Here is a 19,330-nt window from a genome sequence, read left to right on the forward strand (position 1 = left end):
ATTTGATATATTATACATTAAACGAATTCGAAGCGTCGGCATAGGTTTGCGCAGTAAAAACCAAAGCCGTTAGATCTCGAAGAAGAATAAATAAACCGAGCCAATTCACCTTATGAATAATAGAGTTTTATTCTTTAAACCGATCAACAGTTTACTACTTAAATTAAATTAATGAGTGTAAATAGTTAATCACAGGTAGAATATTAGACAGTCATTCAAAAATAGTTTACACTATTAATAAAATATTAATATTTAGATTTGTATAAAAGAAGAAATTAGATGCTCAAGTTATTGTTTCATTAGTAAAAAATAGCGAAACGAGTTCAGCAGTTTCATAATTATACTTATATCGACTGTTTCTGAGTATGAAATCACAGTTTCAATATGCGTTGGAGCGTAAGCTTAGATAGGACGGTTTTGCTTTGCCTTATGAACTGAAACAAGTTTTTTATATGCCTGATAACTTCTTGCACATACTTGTTTGATTATGAATTTTCAGATCAAGTGAGTGAACCGTCGTAAAAAGGCACAAGCATATTTAATTTTTACATTAAAATTTCTTCGCCAATGAAAATTCGATTCTTATGATTCCATTTGATCGATTTGAGATTTGATTGAATTTATTGCCTCTTCCGAAGGAGATTGAAGATATCTTCTACTCAAATTTATTGCCACCATGATGCAACAAAGAAGCAAAGGTCCAAATATAGCTCCTTCAATACCTAAGCAAAACACACCACCTGCTATTGACAATCCAGTAAGGTAAGGATGCCCACCTCTAAAAATGTGCGATTATAATATTATTAAGGTTACATAAAGTAAATGATTGATTTTTAATTCAACATATAAAGTTAAATACCCTTTGATTTCCTTGTAAAATTCGGTCACCACAATATTACAGGCCAGAAAATGGAATAAAAAGAAAATTATAGCAATCAAAGGTCCTTGAGTGAACCAAAGCTCTATAGTTGCTGGAATACAGGCAAAGTAAGCATCGAGGAATGGTACTGCTCCAAGAAGAGTAGCAAATGCTGATGGTAGGTAGACAATTTTCACTTGAAATAAATTGTGTATAAACCAAGTCCACATTCCAAAGAATGAAGCTAATTTGAATGTTGCAGTGAAGACTCCTATTACAGACTCTTGCAATGCTGTAGCAAATCTAATTAAATCATTAAATAGACAATATATAATTTATATTGTAGAAAATGGCATAGAACTATAAAGTGCTAATTACTGAACAAACTATTATATATTTTGTGCATGTGCTAATCTAATTTTATACTGCAATTAGAATACAGGATTACATCTAACTACAATATAAAATACAAATTTTAAAATTATTGACGTACCCTTTTTCATCAGGTCTGCACAAAATATAAGAAATTTATTAATAAGGAATATTTTTTTAAAAATTAATTTTTTTTATATATCTACCTGTGGCAACTTATTGGACTAAAGTTTGTAATCAACTCAATTGGTTTGTAAGTTTTCCCACTAGAGCTGAGTAAATAAAAAAGAGCAGTAAAAAATACAACCTAGACAAAATTCAATACATTAATCTAATGATAAAAATGATATTAATATTAAAAATTTTAAAAATGATTGATTTATTCATAATTTACCATGCTTAGTGCGAAATTCAGTACAGCTGATCCACTCATAAGTACTATATATAAAAGTTCAGTAATCAAACCAAGAACTACCGACATATTTCCTTTTAGTATAGTCCAAACGGAATCTAAAACTGACATCAGAATGCCAACATTTTCTTTAGCAAAATTTTGAATACTAGTCATATTAAACAATTCTAAAATATAATGAGATAAGAAAAATTTAATTCAATATGATTGGACATCAATTTACACATTATATAAAATTAATATTAATTCTTTGAAAATACTAACGTAAAGGAGCTTTTCCCAAGCCCTCTTTTAAACTTTCCCAAACAGAAAAAGCAGCATTTGCATCAACTGTTGGACCAATCATATCTGGTCCATCGTTTGACATCATCCAGGCTTGATAAAGTCTATCCCAGAGCTCCAATACTTTTTTCTCCATTTGTTCTGCTTTGCCAGGTTCTAAATCTTTCACTAACTTTCGTACCTAAATATTGAATTAAAAGGTTAAATTTATTTTAAAATGTTATTACGAATGGGATCATAATTAAATAAACATACACCATCAGAAATTGCTGTGCGCCCATACATATAAGCATTATCTAAAACGCTGTTAACAGAATCTTGCCATTGTTGAGGAACCCAGTCTATATCTGGGTTATTCATTAAAGTTGAATTCAGAATCTCACCACTCACTTGAACAAGATGCATTCCTTCCGTGTAAACCTATAAAATCAGTATTATATGTTATATTTGTTTGCACAAAGTGAATTCCAAAGATAAAAGAAATATAAAGTTCAATTACTTGAATAGTAATGAAAATAGATGTACATATGACAAAAATTATAAGTCCCAAAATAACTGCTGTGGTTGCAACAGCATCTACAGATCCTTTCAACATTTGAGTTATTTTCTGATCAACTATAATACTGACTTTGTAAAGACCTCTAATATTAACAGGTATCAAAGCTTGATGTCGTTCTTCACACCATAATTTAATGGAATTTACCATTTTTTGGCACTGATTAAGTATCCCTTTTCCAATGCCAAAATAAGAACTTAATTTCTTCAAATAATAATAAGCCACTGGCACAATCAAAATTGCTACTATCCATTTATGTTTCCATAAGATCATTCCTATACAAGCATACATTGCAACATACATATATTTATCCGTATCCACATTATTGTCTTCCAAATCCAATGACATACGCAAATCAGACCTCAGTTTTTTTAGAAAGTATCTATCTGATATAGATATTCTACCAGAATAAACATTACTTGCAGATCTCACTCTCCTAGCAGGATGATCATATACTGTCTTGCCAACGTCTGAATCCATAGAGAGAGATCTCCCTGTTACTTTAAGGAATGGTTTTGTTGATAAACGTTTTATTTCATTACCTTCAGGTTCTTTGGTATCAAAATTTTCACCCTCTACTAAAGATTCATCTTCAATCAATGTTGGCATCCCAGTAGTGTTGGACGTTGAGACATCGAAATTACTTAAAGCTAATCGTACAACATCCATAAGTGAATTTCTATTGCCTTCCATTTCTTGAAGATCTAGGATTAATACTACTTCATATATGAATCCAATTAAAAATAAAATTTGAAGTCCACAAAATACCAAAATTGGATACGTTCCAAAAACATTTGATAAGTACAGACTAAGCATGAACCAGATAACAAAAGAACTATAGCGAAATTGAACACTATTAGCTGGAGTCCAGTATACATACAAAATTGATAAGTATCCTATGATGACAGCACTGATCTGTAAAGAAATGAGTATACAGTAATTTAGTTTTGTTCATTTTTGAAGAACATTGGTTTACATTAAAGTATACTCACCGAAAAAATATTACATGCTGATATGAATAGTCCAAGAACTGAGTTAAAGATCATAAACAATCTCCACATCAAGCAACAAAGAATATTTGGTGTGTATTTATAAACCATCAGTAAACCAACTACTAATATGATAGCACTCAAAATATATCGTAGATATTTTTGTAAAAATGAGCCAATAAATTCAGAGAGTTTGTCGAATATATTTATAGGAACTAATGATAAACTGATTAAAAATGGTTTGTTTGAAATTTCTGTGGTAGCAAACCAAGATTGTACAATTGTAGTTAAGGAAGACTTGAAAGGAAATAGAACTGAGCCACAAAGTAAGGCCCAAACCAGTGGTTTCAAAAATGGATGAAGAACAAGAAATAATCCATACCCTGCTGCACAAACAACGCACAGTAGGAATAAAGCAACGGCATTGTAAATACCTTGTTTCAGTGCTTTTTCATGACCAGCACTAAGTCCTGATAACATGTTCAAAAGATTGTCCATTGGTGTTTTCGGAGTCTCCATCTTTGAATGATAGACATATAGAATTCAGATACTTTTTAATTTCTATAACGTCATTTCTATTTTTAAATACGAATATTTATTTCGAGATGATGATACCTGTGCGGTAAACTTTCTTTCTGACAGTCAAAAACTAAAAATTGAACGTGACATTTTCAATACTTCTGGAGATCTTTTAATCATCTGAAAAGATGTGACGTATATAAACATATGAAAATGATTTAAAAAATCAAACTAGTTTCATAACCTTAAAATTTCGTATATACTTATATATGCCGTATGTTCAAATGTAATGGAGAAAGGTGCATGTATTCTTACATGCCACCATTTTCAAGGAAATCACAAGAAAATATAAAAAAAGTAATAGGATGGTGGATAACACTCGTCTCTTGCTCGCAAATAAAGTTGTAGACACATTATAGAGTAATTTTTTATTTAGGTATATCTTATGTTTTATATATATATATATATATATAGATATACACCAGCGGCCATCAGCTGCCGCATGAGCCATCAGCGCCAACGAATACATAACCTAACCTGAAGAAAATTTTCGACGGCAGAAAAATTCCCTAGTTTTGCAACAGTGTTGTCGAGTAAAATATTGCCAGTAATAATCACTAATCGGTAAACAAGGCCACGGAACTCGGAAGGCATTTTGTTAGTTAGCTTCGTAAAAACAGGTCAGCTGTCAAAGAAACGACGTTTTTCGTCCAAATGTTTTTCAACAATAATATTTTTCATTACTTGTGACGGAGATAACGTTGCACCAAGGCACGTTTATTTGGATTTTGCACTAGAGTCAGGTGATGAGCGTATATATAATCCAAAATCGTGATAATTAATCATTCTGTTCTACACATGAATTTGTTAATGTTTTTGAGTCACCACTAGTGCAATTTGATCATTACTTTTTATCTTTCATGCTGGCAGGTGTTTATTGACAACTACAGAATGACATTAATAGAAGGTGTAGGTGATGAAGTCTTAGACTTTTTTATTGTTGTTGGAGTCTTGCTAGTTGGATACATAGCTTGGTGTTCAACAAACATTGCTGATCAACCATTGATACGCACAGTGCTAATTTTACAGCACCGAACTCGCTCCCGTATTGCTGCATTACGAGCCAATCAACAAGTACTGGCTTTGGCTCAGCAGCAACGCAGTACTGACAGCTCTGAAAACGAATCAAGGCAGTCGAATTCGGGAAGTAGTAGTGAGGTAGAAGCTAGTTGTCCAGAATCGTCTCTTCCTGGTAAAATATTGAAAATCACCTTTAAAAAATTCATTTTTATAGACTATATCTTATCAATACTGTATTTCATATTGTAGCCACAAGTCAAGCTTCTAACGAATCTACTGAAACTCCAGCTGCAACAAATGAGGAAGTTCTCATACAAGCAATGGATTCTTTCAACAATGAAGAAACAACATTACTGCAACAAGAAACTAAAGTAGATAAGGATGAAAAAACGACGACGGAAACAGAGACAACGACAGCATCTGCAGAACCAGAACAAGCAGAGCCAGATATTTCTGATAATAATGAACATAAGATTTGCATAAAACTAAAATTTATTAATGATGACCAAAAGCTAGTTACTGGTAATCTTAAAGAATCTCTAGGTGACTTCAAGCGGTAAGCAATATTTTAATATGTATCGATTAACAATGATACATTACGCCAATTTTACTATTTCAAATATCTTATATTCTAGGAGACACTTTCAATTAGAACTTGACTCAAGAAAAATGGTTCGTCTAGTCTTTAACGGCCAGGTCCTTCAACCTGATAATCATACATTAGAGCAGTATGGATTTTTTCACAATTGTGTTGTGCATTGTTTAATTCACCAACCTCGCCCAGCCCCAGCTGCTTCAAGCACATTGGACAGTTCTTCACGAATGTACTTCAATCCACCTTTTCAAAATATGCCAGCTGGTGCAGGCCTTGGCTCAGTACAAACCGAATGGGACCTCAGTAGACTGATGGTCAGCGTTGTAACTCTTATCTTAGGCCTTGCTTGGTACTTCAGATATCATTATGCCCAGTTATTTACTGTTACTACAACAGTTGGCTTATTTGGACTCACAGCCATATTTACAGTTTCCTTGTTTGGTCATCTGTTTCCTGATCAAGATAGTATCAGGAACATTGAATAAAATGAAAAATGTTGGCTATTGGAGTGCAAATTTCAATTTTACCAATCCAGATAAGGAATTGAAGGTTCATTATGAAAATAATGCAAATATAGCTTAACTTGTTTTGAGTATGCGTTGGTGATAAAAACAAGAAAAAAAAAGAAAAAAACAAGTTAAACCACATCTATAATTTAATTTATATAAATAAATAACAAGTTTTGCTTGAAATCGTCACTGACTGATTGGAATTAAATATTTACCTATACCTACAAAGATCAAGAATTTAAAAATGAAGATGGTAAAAATCGTGGGGTCTTTTAATGAGGATCATCAAGAAAAAATAAAAACAAAAAAGATAGAAAGATTAAATGTTGTACATTCTTGTGTTTCAAAAAGCATTTATTGAAGATTTTCCAACAGAGTGAAATACTGTGCTAGTGTTTGCAATCATCATTGTTGTATATTGTAACATGACATTGTTTTCCCTCGTCTTCTTTTTGTTAAGCTGTGGCGTTATGGTTACGTATTATAGTTTTCTCTTGCTCATCATGAAATAATTAAAAATCCATTACTTGTCTCTTGAAATATATTTATTTTATTCGAATAAAAATAATTAATGTTTTGATTCTAAATTGTATAATTTTTTTTTATCGAAATAATGATTATTTAATTATATTATGAAAAAAATGTAAAAATAAAAGAAACTTTAAACAAAGTTTGCCCCCTTATTACCTACAGATTATTACCGATCGAGCGTACAACGTATTTGATTCAAAATAAAGTTCTGGCGGTGCCTGCCATATATATATAACACAACTTGCCGAAATCTTAAAGTGCATATAATACTAAGTTTACAAAAATATTATTATTAATAGTTTTAAAACAGCTTTTAGAAGTTTCATAATATAAACTGATATCTCTAATCTCTAAAAAAAAGAATAAGTAAATAGCCATTACGCTTGCAGGATGACAAAATACAATTTAACCTAAAATTGTAAAATTTATTAGAAACTAATTATTTTGAACAATGTCAAATCGAGAAACAAGTACAGATTGTGAGAGGATGAGCAATCCTTTTGAAAACAAGAGTATTGACTTGGATTCTTATAGAAAACTAGTAAAACATTACATTGATTTGGTACAAACTATTTATAAGTTTTGTATTTCTTTTATTATTTCAACTGCATATGAAAATTCACCAGTAATTATTTTTGATTACAGCATTTGTACAGTGCAGCCTTATTCTGGGCAGATAAAGTTCTTTCATTAAGTAATGACAATTTAAAAGATGTGTGTGTTTTAGCACAATGTATGTATTTGATGAAGCAGTATCACAGGGCTGCTCATCTAATAAGAAGCCGAGGTCTCGAAGAAGTTTGTACTCAATTAAGACTCTTACTTACTTTTTGGCAATTTTAAAGCAAGAGCATTGATAACTTTATTTTGGTTTTAGAAAAATGTTATGTGTCATTATTTAGTTATTCGCTCTCTTCTTGAAGCCAAAGAATTCACAGAGGCTGTTCAAGTGATCAATGATTTTGAAACATTGACAGATATTGATCGGTCAACCACAAGCTTTATTGAAGATCACTCTATTGCACTTGATGATGCTCCAAAAAATGTTGGTTATATTTTGCTTGCTGACTTCATAGTTATTTAATATAATATAAATTTTAAAAATGACCTTTTTTATCAGGTACAAAGTGCTATCTTATATGTTAAGGGAAGAGTTTATGAGGCTTTGGATAACCGAGCAGTGGCAACTGAATGTTATAAACAGTCACTAAATTGCGATGTTTACTCATATCAAGCTTTCGAAGCTTTGGTACAAAATCAAATGCTTTCTGCTGCCGAAGGTACTGTAGATTTATATATAATTTAGGCTTTATTTAAATCTTTTTTTTTTTAATAAAAATTTTTGACACTTTTAGAGAGAGAATTATTAGATTCTTTACCATTTTCTGAGCAATGTAAAGAAGCTGACGCAGAGCTATTAAAACTGTTTTATGAAAGCAAACTAAAAAAATATCAAGCACCAGTAAAACATCACTTACTTGTATCTTGTGGAGCACTTGTCACAGATCGATTGAAGGATAATTTAGATATGAAAGTTGCTGAAGCTGAAAGATTGTATTATAACTGCGATTATCATCAATGCTTTTCATTGACAGAAAGGTAATTTTTCCCGACAACTATTATCTATCATAGAAATATTAATCGATTTTTAATTCGTAAAGCAACAATAATTCTTACTTGTATATTATTTTCAGAATATTGAAAACTGATCCTTACCATAATGGCTGTTTACCTGTTCATATAGCTTGTTTAGTTGAATTAAAAAAGACAAACGGTATTTAGATTAGCATATAATATTTTTGAATTCGTTAAATTGAGATACAATCATTTTTACATTATTTCTGTTATAGCTTTATTTTATTTGGCACATAAATTAGTAGATTTATATCCTGATTTAGCTTTATCCTGGTTTGCTGTTGGATGTTATTATTATAGTATAGGTAAGGAGATTTTATTACAACTGAAGAACAAAATTTTGAAGCATTAGCTTGACTATTTTTTTTTTTTTCAAAGGTAAAAGTGATCCAGCAAGAAGGTATTTAGCAAAAGCTACTTCACTGGACCGATTATTTGGGCCTGCTTGGCTTGCATATGGTCATTCATTTGCTGTTGAAAATGAGCATGATCAAGCAATGGCTGCTTATTTTAAAGCTTCACAATTGATGAAGGGTTGCCATTTACCATTGCTTTACATTGGACTTGAATGTGGTCTTACAAATAATTTAAAATTGGCAGACAAGTTTTTTCAACAAGCCCAAAGTATTGCTCCAGATGATCCATTTGTTATTCACGAGACTGCTGTTATAGCATTTTATAATTTAGAGTAAGTATTTGCAAAATGTTTTAAATCATCATTTAATATAATGGGTATTAATATTAACAATTTCATTAAAATAGTTTTAAAACTGCTGAAAAGCAGTTTAAAGAAGCAATGAAAAAAATACAGAATGGATTAAAAGATGTTATTCTTCCTAATAAATGGGAATCATTACTAAATAATTTAGGACATACTTGTAGAAAAATGAAAAAGTATGAAGAAGCATTGGATTATCATCAGCAAGTGAGAAAAGAGCATTTAATATTAATGTCTGCAATACAATAAATTTTATACTTGTCAAAATCACTTACGTTTTATAGGCGTTAGTCTTGAATCCATTGAATCCAGCAACATATTCAGCAATTGGTTTTATCCATGCGTTAATGGGCAATACACAAGAAGCTATTGATGCATGTCACAGAGCTTTGGGTCTTCGTCGTGATGACACTTTCACAACGACGTTACTAGGATTTGTCATGGAGCAATTTATTAATGAGTGTCCTCCATTTCCAGGTAAAAAAAAACTATTCTTATTCCTACAGGTATGAAATACATATTCCTGCTCTATTTCATTGGTGTATTGTATTTATTTAATAGATGCACCATTAGATATACCAAAATATCAAACGAGTGAATCACAAAAGAAAGCAGATCAGTCAGCAGATAATTCAACAGCTACAGAAGGTCAAGATCAACAAATGAATAAGTTAAGGGTGAACTTGTTTTCTGCATGGGGTGAGAATTCTACAAAGAATGAAGAATTTTCAATAAATGAACTAAGCTCTGAGGTAGAAATGTTGGACTCCTCCAATATGAAACAAGAATGAATAAAGACTTAAATTTTGTATGGTTTATGTAATATTGTACGTATTGTTTTTTTATTAAAAGAATCAAAAATATTGTTGGATTTCAAATAAGATCTTGTCAAGTGCTTTAAGAAGTATAAATTTGAAATATATCAAATCAAATATAGCATTATTTGTATTCCACGCATTAGGTAGAAAATATTTCTACGAAAAATTCAACAACTAACATACGAATCTCGAGTAAACAAATGGGAAGGCTTATAAGCAAAGCAATAGAAAAAAAAATTGAATACGCAATATAAATTGGACATTGAGTATTCCATACAATAATGTGTATAAGATCTTAGCGACCTAATAGTGCCAAAGTTTTCCTCGCGAAAAGTCCTCTCCCCATTTCCCGGAAACCCGATTCCCCGATTTTCTCTCCTTGGCTCGACCCGAAAATCGTACAGCGCTTCGCAACCCGACTAAACACTAGCTAGCGCGCGCTTTTCCGCCGTCCTAAGCGCTCGGCGGGAGCGCGAGGGAGAGAAAGAGAGAGGGAGATAGCGCGAAGCTCACTCGCGCGCATAGTTGCCGGCTCGATCGGCACGCGACCACCACATCTCGTCCAGTCCGTTCCAGAGCAGCGACAAGTACGGACCATCCAAGAAAAATACCATAAGTAGACGACGTATACTTATATATACACACATACACATCGAGAGCTTATAAGCAAGCCCGAGTAGACGACTACTGAACTACTCTCTCGGTCAGTACTCGATGAGCCGCCAAGAGATTCGGACGCCGCGGACTTTTCTGTAGTTTTTCAAGATTTTCTTTGTGCGCGCACGCGGGGAAGCTTTTTTCATTTTCGCGCATACCCTTACACGCGGTTCGTCGAGGACAAAACCACGGCTTTATTTCATCGCTGCTGGACGAGCACGCTCTCTAGTTCCCACGCTCTCGAGGGGTTTGTCAACATAAGCGACACACCGGCATTCGTCCTCTTTTTGACTTCCGATTCACGCATCGGCTGATCGTCGCGCGCGACACGTGCTTCTCGAGAGGCTGCACACTACGTCTGGGATAATCGTCTCGAGAGAGAGAGAGAGAGAGAAAGAGCGGCAACATTATACAGACAAGGGCAAGCTGCAACATGACCAGTCACTTGAAACAGGTGAGTGAGATTTTGCCTTTCTTTATCTCGGGCTTTGTTTTCTCCCGTGGACGATGAATTTGGCCATCTTTCCCCCGAGGACGAGGCCGATCGCTTTTTATTTACGCTGCAGCTCGTCGGCATTCAATGCTTTGTTTCTCTCTTTGCGCGAATTACTTTGTTTCTTCGGGGATGAAAGTTTCGATTTCTCCGGTGCGAATTTCGTAGTGCAACTGGGTCTTTTTTTCGCGCGGTGTGTGTGTGTGCGTGTGTGTGCGTGTGCGGGACAAAGACGGAAGTGGAAGTTTTGAGTAGCCGACGCGCGAATCGCGCTTTATTGTTTGATCAAACAAATTCGTATAGAGATGATCAATAATCTTTTCGTGCACAAATCTGAATTGCGTAATGACGTTTACGTATACGTATAGTTGTGTCATTCTGAAAAGTATCGGCCTGTAAATTCCTCCGTCGAAGTTCACGTAGATTGGCGCGGATTTGCCGAGCAGAAATCATTGTTACATTGTCGTCCAAAGTTCCTGGTATATCAAGTATCAGTCTGTTTATTTAAAGGGCTTGAAGGTAAGCTAACCATAAGCCATAGCAGTCGTGTTAATCCCAAAGCCAAAGAGCCTCGTAGGTCTAACACGAATATATTTTCACACTCAAAGGTTGTAACATACATGTAAATAATACCTACGACCGATTCTACAGTGCGTCGCATAAGCGCGTTTTTCTCGCATCCAAATTCCAGACTGACTCTCTCCCCACCTTATGTGGACAGTTTTCGCGCTCGCGTTTTCGAGCCGCGTCCGAGTGTGAGAAAGAGACTCCCCGAAAAATTCCAAGAATGTAGGGACGCGTTGTTTGTAAATAATCGCGCTCACCGCGATTCGAAGTAGGATATATCTCTCGCTGCGTATATTGCCCACACCTTGCGAAGATGCTATATGACTATGTGAGGTTATCGCGTACCTACCGGTTGTATATAGCTATATAGTATTTGTGACTTGCCCCTACATACACGTCATAAGTTACGCCAGGTATGCAGCGTGTCTTTTTCCGAGAACTTGGAAATTTTCAACCTAAAGGGTACGATCCTGTAGACCGACGGGTTGTACAGTTTTGCACGTATAACTATAGCCATCGGCCCTTTTGTGTGTAGGTACTCGAGCTTTCCGAGAAGTAGAAAGCTGATCGATCGGCGAACGCGAGCTTTAGCAATCTTCTCTCGTTTAGTTCGCCGTGGACAGAACGCGCGAAGAGTAGGTATCTCAGCGTGTTATACTACCGGCGACGATCGCGAACGCTGACTCTGATTTTTCTCGCGCGATAAGCAGTATTATGTTTTTTCTCTGCTGCTTTGTTTTTTTTTCTTCTTTTTTTTTTTTTTTTTGCGCATCGCCCGGTGCCTGAGTGACTCGGCGTGAAGGTGTATATGTGAAGAATCGTTACACGGAGACTAAAAGGACGAGATAGATTGTCGAAGTAGTGCTTTCTTTGCGAAAAAAACGTTCGACTCGTTTGTCATTGCTGTGCGTTAAACATATTTTTCATTTCTGCTCTAAACAATGCAGTATTTTAGATTATTATTGCTATAGCGACGTGTAATTAATTTTTATCACAATAATGATTACTTAACGTTATTACACGTGAACAAATATTAGCGCGTTAAGAAACAATTATTATGTCCCGCGTTTCGTAAAATACTAATACATCTTTTTCTGCAGCGCTGTCATTTTTTTTAAACACCTTTATTTAGCAGTGAGCACCTTTATTCATCTGATTATTATAAATTTCAGTTGTCTTACCACTACGACGCGGATAAGAGCTTAGTCAACGAGATGCTGATGGAATCACAGTATCGGCAACACCAGCAGCAGCAACAAATGGAAACGATATCACTGGATCCGGGCACACCGGACCAACGAGACCACGCGGCTCATCAGCGCGAAAACAAGCTCCAGCTTCAGCAGCACGAACGCGAGCAACACTTGCACCAGCTGCAGTCGATAAACAACTTGCTGCTCGACTTGCCGACTCCCCAGTCGCTCAACTCCTACGCCGGAAGCACCAAGGGCTACGACCTGGCCTCGCCTACCAGCAGGACCAGCAACGGCCATGACAGTGAGATTCTTTTAATTATTCAAATCTTTCGTTATACATTCTTAGTTACAATAATATTTACATTCGCGTTTTTGGAGCAATATACGTAAAGGCACCTGTCGATTAAGTAATAAACCCTGAATCGAGGTCATTATTTATGTTTACATTTTGCACAACTCTACCTTCGCGTTTCTCGACAAAAGCCCCGGATGTATGTAATTAGCCCAGAAACCAGATGACGTTTGTTTTCAAAATTTATCTTGACTAACTGTCACAGTTCGGTATATTTTAGAAAAGTCATCTTTCATGACTCGTATACGAAAGTGCGATTTTTGCAGACCAAAGTTATAAATACGATGGAATAACAAAAGCGCGACTGATATTTACCAAATTACAATTTTCGACGATTTGTTTGCTGATAGCATAGGTAAAGAATGCTTCGCGACCCGCCGCAAGTAATTGCAATCGATGGATCTACGTTCTACTATTTTTCTGTCTCTAAAACAAGCTCTTACAGTTAAATAATTAACCAACCGTCAAAGGTCAACAGAGCATTCTTTTTATGCGATGTTTTCCAATCCTTTGTGTTGAATTCAATTTACTTTATTTTATTTGCAACAAAGATCTAACATTTTTTCGCTTTTTTGCTACAGTAACAGACATGTCTATTTCTGAACTTTTCGGACTTGGTTTACCACGCGGATCGTTGATGGGTGCTGGACAGAAGGAACAAGTTGGACAAGCTGATTATGACGCGCCTGCCTATCGCAATTATAGATTGGTAATAAATCACTTCATTTCAATGCGTAATCGTTAGCATATATTTTAATCCCGCATATTACGAAATAATTGAATTTTATTAACTGTAGTACTCATTTATTAATGATATTTTTTGTGGTTCGGGCTCATTCATATTATTTTCCGACCACGCTCGCCAATTTCTGTTTTGAAAAATAATATTCTTTAACTCAACTTTAAATATTTTAATTTGATGTAAAAGTACTTATTTATGGTCGCCTCTGCAACTAGGGCTATAACTTTTGTCTTATATTTGTTTCGCATCCTTGTATTGTAGCTTCTATCCACGCAAATGCCTGTTTTCTTGGCAACGTGTTAGTATTGCGAGGAGGATGCATTATTAAGGTGACAAATATGAAAAGTATGGCTTTTTCTTCTGTCTTCCTTGCGATATTCTTACGTGCATCATCGTCCGTCTCGCCGTAGTTGTACTAAGCTTGAATAAACTGGCTATGCTATAACCGGGGCAACGATCATTCCCTTTGGAGATACTCCAAAGAGATGTATTCTCGTAAAAGTTTTTTTTAAATCGTTAAAGTTAAAAAAACATTGCTTGCTTCAATATTTTAATTGCTCGATATTACCAAAAGTTGTATCAGCTAGTAATTTATTGTACATTACGTTTTAATTACAACTTGATATTGGAAAAGATTTTCCTACACAAAACGTTCATATTATAGCAGATAAAATCGCATCCGCACTATAATGGAGTTGCCAATAAGTCTCAGTTCAGAAATACTTCGACAAGTCTAATTACTTCGGTATTTTAGTCATTTATCATTTTTTTGCAAAATACAAGTGTTGACCATTTTATTATAATGGCTCGGTTTATATAAATTCATATTAATTTTTAGTTAATATTCCATTCTCTCCTTTATTTGTATGAAAATTATATTAGTAAATAATATATAACAGAAGTATTTTATTTGCGACTTGCTCGTCCATAAAAACGAACTATTCTTTGCGACTCGGTCGTTCTGTTTCTGATACTTAAGAACGCGCGGTAGGAAAATAGCTTTGATTGATTGGCTGCTCGTAAAAGCGGCGTAGGTCGGTACAAAAGATCGACCCTTGCAATTTTTGCAGTTTTGGCGCGCGCGAAATATCCAGAGCAATAAAAGGGGCCTCCACAGAAAGTCTCGCACATTTAACTCTTATGCCTTTAAGATGAGCTATGCACTCATATTTTATAATAAATCGCGTCCTATTTCTCTTGTCTTCTACGCCTTTTCTTCGTATCCTGATATGGTCGTCCTTGTAAATCGCGATTGTCACTGTATAAAGTACACAAAAATCGTTGATCAGATAATATATTTTCAGGAGTCTGCTTTATATTTAAAATAATAGATAATTCTCTTTCTAATATAATCACAATGAAATACAAGTTTACAATAATTGTTAGAAATATAGGTGTACGAAACAACAAAGTCATGACCAAGCTCGATCGAAAGATTAAAGAAACTGGAATACTTATTTTTTTTTCTAGTTTTCCCGCAGGCTTCTTTTGCACATCGTCTATCTTGTTCCGCTTTTCCTCCCATTCTTCCCGCGAGCCTTTCTGCGACATTATTTTGGAGCAGCTCCAAAAAACGATGTCTGGGAGCTAATTCAAAACAATGCCACGCTTCTCTTTTCTCGTAATTTCTTTTACTTGTATTTTTTCTATCATAGGCTTTCCCGTCATTGTTTCTCTTCGTCTTTCGACCTTTTATTCTTGCTTGCAAAAAGCGCGATGTATCTTGCAACAAGCTAAACCGTAAAATTCGCAACGATCCTGCTAGTGTGTGTTAGAATTGCTTATGTTGATAAAATATTTATTTAATAACGAATTAAATACTCTTTTGTTTTTGTAGAAACGTGACCGTACGACAACTCTTCCAAATTCATCGATTAAAGAGGTAAGCTATCTTGTTAATTTTATATATACATTCTTTTGATTTAATTTTAATAAATTTGTCCTAAAACTTGGTTATTTTTACGTTCTCAGCAAGCTGACATGAACGGTTGTTATTCGAACTCGAATAATATGAAAGTGCCAACGTCACCAGTTTCAGTACACACTCCTGCAAGTCCCGGTACTCCTGGAAGTCTTTACTCAAATTCATATTCATACTCTAGTGTGAATAGTAGTCCTTATGCATCTGGTTCATTTGCAAGCAACGAATACAGTAAGCAGTTCGCATCATCATCTCCTATTCGTTCGCCATGTTATGGAAGGCCTATACGTGGCTCAACTCCGTATAGGTAATCATTTTAAATTTGCTTTTATAAAAATAATAGAATTTGTCAAATTTTAATAAAATTTAAACTTCTAAGTGATTGCAGCAGTCCATCCGCAGAACTTCCAGCTCACGTCTTCAGTTGCAATGGCTCGAGATCTAATTCACCAGCAGACTCAGAGAATAGTGTAAACAGTGTTGATGGTCCTTTATCCAACATTATGGTAAGAATAAAAATTTTAATTATAAATTATTAACTTGTACTTAAATTAAAAGTTTTTTAAATTAATAATATTTTCGTGTTTCATCTAGAACCATCTTTCATTAAATTCAGAACATCGGTGCCGTCCACCAACGGATTCTAATGCATACTTCCGAGCTTGTGAAGAAACGTATTTTCCGCTTAATCAGCAACAGCAACAACACCAACATCAAGTAGCCGCTCATGGACATCCATATAATAATCACAATCAACAACATCACTTTTTCGGAGATCATTCTATTCGCCAGGCGGATCGAGCCAGAAATTGCTGTTTGCAACCCCCTACATCACCCATCACCAGTGATCCACCAACTCATTTATCTTTGGATAGGGTTGCCAGATACCATCGCCATGCAGCAGGTAGTCACACATTTAATCAGAGTGCATACAAGTTTTAATAAAAAGAATAAGATTATTGAAAGTTTTATTACTTCTTTTCAAGCTGCATCAGACGCTAATTACACTTGGAGTGGCACTTTGCCGCAAAAGAACCAAAAAGCTATTGGATACTCATCCAAAGTTTTCCTGGGCGGTGTACCTTGGGATATTACGGAATCTACACTGATCTCTACATTTAAACAGTTTGGCCATATTAGAATAGAATGGCCTGGAAAGGATCAAGCCACTAGTCAGCCGAAAGGATATGTATATATCATATTCGAGTCAGAAAAACAGGTATAAAGATTATAAATGAAATATACAACATCTTGTATTCTAACATAAGAATACGATTTCTTATGCGTATTTCATTATCAGGTAAAATCACTTCTCGCCTGTTGTACCCATGATTTCTCAAATGGAGGAAGCTATTACTACAAGATTTCATCTAAAAGGATGAAAGGCAAACAAGTAAAAACAATTTTTTGATAAGAATAATTAAAAATAAAATTCATTTGTAATAGCAAATCATAGATGTATCAACTACATCAAAAATAATAATTTTAGGTACAAGTGATTCCTTGGGCTATAAACGACAGTAATTTTGTTAAGTCGTCATCTCAAAAATTGGACCCCGAGAAAACGGTTTTCGTCGGAGCTTTACACGGAATGATTACTGCCACTGCATTGGCAACCATCATGAATGATCTTTTTGGAAATGTGATTTACGCAGGTATTTAATTAATTGCTTAAATATTTAAAAATTAAGCAGCTTGATACAAAATTAAATTTTCTTCATTATAGGAATCGATACAGACAAACACAAGTATCCTATTGGATCGGCACGGGTTACTTTCAGCAGATCGGTGTCATTTGACGAGGCTGTTAATGCAGCATTTATTCAAGTAAAAACTACGAAGTTTACGAAAAAACTCCAAGTCGATCCATACATCGAAGACGCCCCATGCTCAAGTTGTTACGTTCAACAAGGACCTTATTTCTGCAGACAACGGGTAATTTATACGAGCAATGTTTATACAATAAGTTTCATATTTACTTTGGAAATATCTTCAGGCAATCATTTCCAAATCAAACACTTTCAGTAACATTTTATTAATTTTCAGAGCTGCTTCAAGTATTACTGTCACACTTGTTGGCAATGGGCGCATAATAACGATTCCAAGAACTGGCACAAGCCCATGACTCGCGGAATGAAGAATAAACAGGTAATTGGTTTGACTCCAACCTTAGGAGCAAAACGCAAATGGAGCTTATACTAATTCCTATAATAGTTGTCCTGCTGACATCGTTCGGTCAACATTCCTTCCGATCGACAGACAATACGTCTTCTTTTTTCCCTTTCTTTGACCAGAGTCGACGGAGAAGTAAAAATTGAGCGTTTATTACGTAGTAAAACTACGACCGACGGTGCGCAACGTAAATTTTAAAAAAGGCGCAGGAGAAAGGGTAGCTTTTTTGCTGATTGATTGGGAGAATGTCGCGTGAAAGAATTGTGTGTTTGTTCGAAAGGAACAAATTTGGAATTTTCAATGAGCGTAATTCACTTAAGTTCCTATTACGAGCAGAGATGAATATTTTTATTTGTTGGTATATCTTTATCAAGAGCACTGGCTAGGGGAAAATATTGTTTTAATTAATATATTTAAGCAGGTGATAAGAATAATTATTGTTATAATTTCGGTCGTCGTAGGTGCGAATCGGAGAGCCCTATTGACGAAAGGACCCAGTCAGTCATTGATTTATAGTTTGATTTATTATTATAATAATGTTGTCTACCAAAAATTAACGGATTGCGTTTGATGGTAGTAAAATTTTGTGCGTTTATTATAATAGAAGTGGAAAGAATTTTCACCGCTAAAGGCCTCTGTTCATTTGGCCGTTTAAACAATGACGAAAAATGGTGTTATATACGGGCTACGATTCATGATTGTAGAACTTTGATTTTTTTTTAATTTTTTTTTACGATTTATTATTCTCGCAATTTGCGTGTTGCGTCCATTTGTTTAAAATACTGATTTTCCGCCGCGCTGTCTCTGAAATGTTTTGTTTTTTTATACGATTTTGTTAAATTGGATTAAACAATTTAAATATTTGCAAAAATTTTTGCTTTTTCAATTTTTTTTTCTTTTTTTTCAACCTTGCTCTTTCTCTTCCTTTCTCCTCTCTACTATACCTTCGATGTTATATCTTACAAATATGGATTATTAGTACTTATAACCATTAGGCAAATTTTATCTATTCTAACCATTACATCGTTGTCGAAAAATGTTGTACTTCCTATATATGAAACATTTTAATGGCACGGTAAAATAAATCTTCATTAATGGAATGAGACGTTGCTATTGTCAAGTTCAAGATGAAGCTTCAGAAGCTTTTAAAAAAGAGACTTAGAAAAATACTATTAGATATTTAAAAGTAGTATCTTAGCATTTAAACATATTGCAGGGCAGTTGCGTGCGCGTAATCCTTGTAAGAAAATTTTAACGATTATCTTTTATCCTAAAAGTCTTATTTACACATTTTTAATCAGTCGTGCCTTTTAACGTGATCTCTGTAGAGTTTTATTGCAGCGAAATGCAAAAGA

The 19,330-nt window shown here is 34.6% G+C and overlaps 4 protein-coding genes across 16 annotated transcripts; 3 read left to right on the forward strand and 1 right to left on the reverse strand.

The window, feature by feature from the left end:
- Positions 1 to 104: 104 nt before the first annotated feature.
- LOC100119542 (transmembrane protein 245) lies at positions 105 to 4,443 on the reverse strand. Of its 10 annotated transcripts, none has more exons than XM_008207258.3 (11): positions 4,253 to 4,434; positions 3,474 to 4,169; positions 3,024 to 3,396; positions 2,425 to 2,951; positions 2,181 to 2,345; positions 1,908 to 2,106; positions 1,626 to 1,810; positions 1,438 to 1,538; positions 1,353 to 1,367; positions 860 to 1,162; positions 105 to 778 (listed from the first exon to the last, which is right to left on the reverse strand). In XM_008207258.3, the coding sequence occupies exons 2-11, from the start codon at positions 3,987 to 3,989 to the stop codon at positions 583 to 585; spliced, it is 2,580 nt and encodes an 859-aa protein (XP_008205480.1). In that variant the 5' UTR covers positions 3,990 to 4,169; positions 4,253 to 4,434; the 3' UTR covers positions 105 to 582. The 10 variants fall into 10 exon arrangements, with proteins under 10 accessions (XP_008205480.1, XP_031785543.1, XP_008205476.1 ...); XM_031929683.1 differs by having other exon boundaries at positions 2,425 to 3,396; positions 3,474 to 3,989; positions 4,086 to 4,169; positions 4,234 to 4,434; XM_008207254.4 differs by having other exon boundaries at positions 2,425 to 3,396; positions 3,474 to 3,989; positions 4,086 to 4,169; positions 4,253 to 4,429.
- Positions 4,444 to 4,468: 25 nt separating this feature from the next.
- LOC100117955 (transmembrane and ubiquitin-like domain-containing protein 1) lies at positions 4,469 to 6,760 on the forward strand. Its single transcript, XM_031929691.2, has 4 exons — positions 4,469 to 4,792; positions 4,920 to 5,241; positions 5,319 to 5,625; positions 5,705 to 6,760. Exons 2-4 carry the CDS (start codon positions 4,941 to 4,943, stop codon positions 6,147 to 6,149), a joined length of 1,053 nt encoding a protein of 350 aa, XP_031785551.1. The 5' UTR covers positions 4,469 to 4,792; positions 4,920 to 4,940; the 3' UTR covers positions 6,150 to 6,760.
- A 141-nt stretch (positions 6,761 to 6,901) lies between these two features.
- Positions 6,902 to 9,989, forward strand: LOC100119514 (cell division cycle protein 16 homolog). Its single transcript, XM_001603225.6, has 11 exons — positions 6,902 to 7,266; positions 7,350 to 7,502; positions 7,582 to 7,749; positions 7,825 to 7,984; positions 8,060 to 8,303; positions 8,399 to 8,478; positions 8,555 to 8,644; positions 8,718 to 9,027; positions 9,102 to 9,264; positions 9,342 to 9,534; positions 9,619 to 9,989. Exons 1-11 carry the CDS (start codon positions 7,156 to 7,158, stop codon positions 9,846 to 9,848), a joined length of 1,902 nt encoding a protein of 633 aa, XP_001603275.1. The 5' UTR covers positions 6,902 to 7,155; the 3' UTR covers positions 9,849 to 9,989.
- A 454-nt stretch (positions 9,990 to 10,443) lies between these two features.
- On the forward strand, positions 10,444 to 18,846 carry LOC100119484 (cytoplasmic polyadenylation element-binding protein 1). Of its 4 annotated transcripts, none has more exons than XM_031929685.1 (13): positions 11,918 to 12,005; positions 12,128 to 12,227; positions 12,765 to 13,089; positions 13,722 to 13,849; positions 15,720 to 15,764; positions 15,854 to 16,110; positions 16,183 to 16,309; positions 16,398 to 16,707; positions 16,790 to 17,022; positions 17,104 to 17,196; positions 17,293 to 17,458; positions 17,530 to 17,738; positions 17,850 to 18,846. In XM_031929685.1, exons 3-13 carry the CDS (start codon positions 12,807 to 12,809, stop codon positions 18,003 to 18,005), a joined length of 2,007 nt encoding a protein of 668 aa, XP_031785545.1. In that variant the 5' UTR covers positions 11,918 to 12,005; positions 12,128 to 12,227; positions 12,765 to 12,806; the 3' UTR covers positions 18,006 to 18,846. The 4 variants fall into 4 exon arrangements, with proteins under 4 accessions (XP_008205472.1, XP_031785545.1, XP_016840823.1 ...); XM_016985334.1 differs by having other exon boundaries at positions 11,993 to 12,054; XM_016985335.1 differs by having other exon boundaries at positions 11,993 to 12,054; positions 16,192 to 16,309.
- Positions 18,847 to 19,330: the final 484 nt, after the last annotated feature.

This window comes from Nasonia vitripennis, chromosome 4, assembly GCF_009193385.2.
Source record: "Nasonia vitripennis strain AsymCx chromosome 4, Nvit_psr_1.1, whole genome shotgun sequence".
NCBI classification, from domain to species: domain Eukaryota; kingdom Metazoa; phylum Arthropoda; class Insecta; order Hymenoptera; family Pteromalidae; genus Nasonia; species Nasonia vitripennis.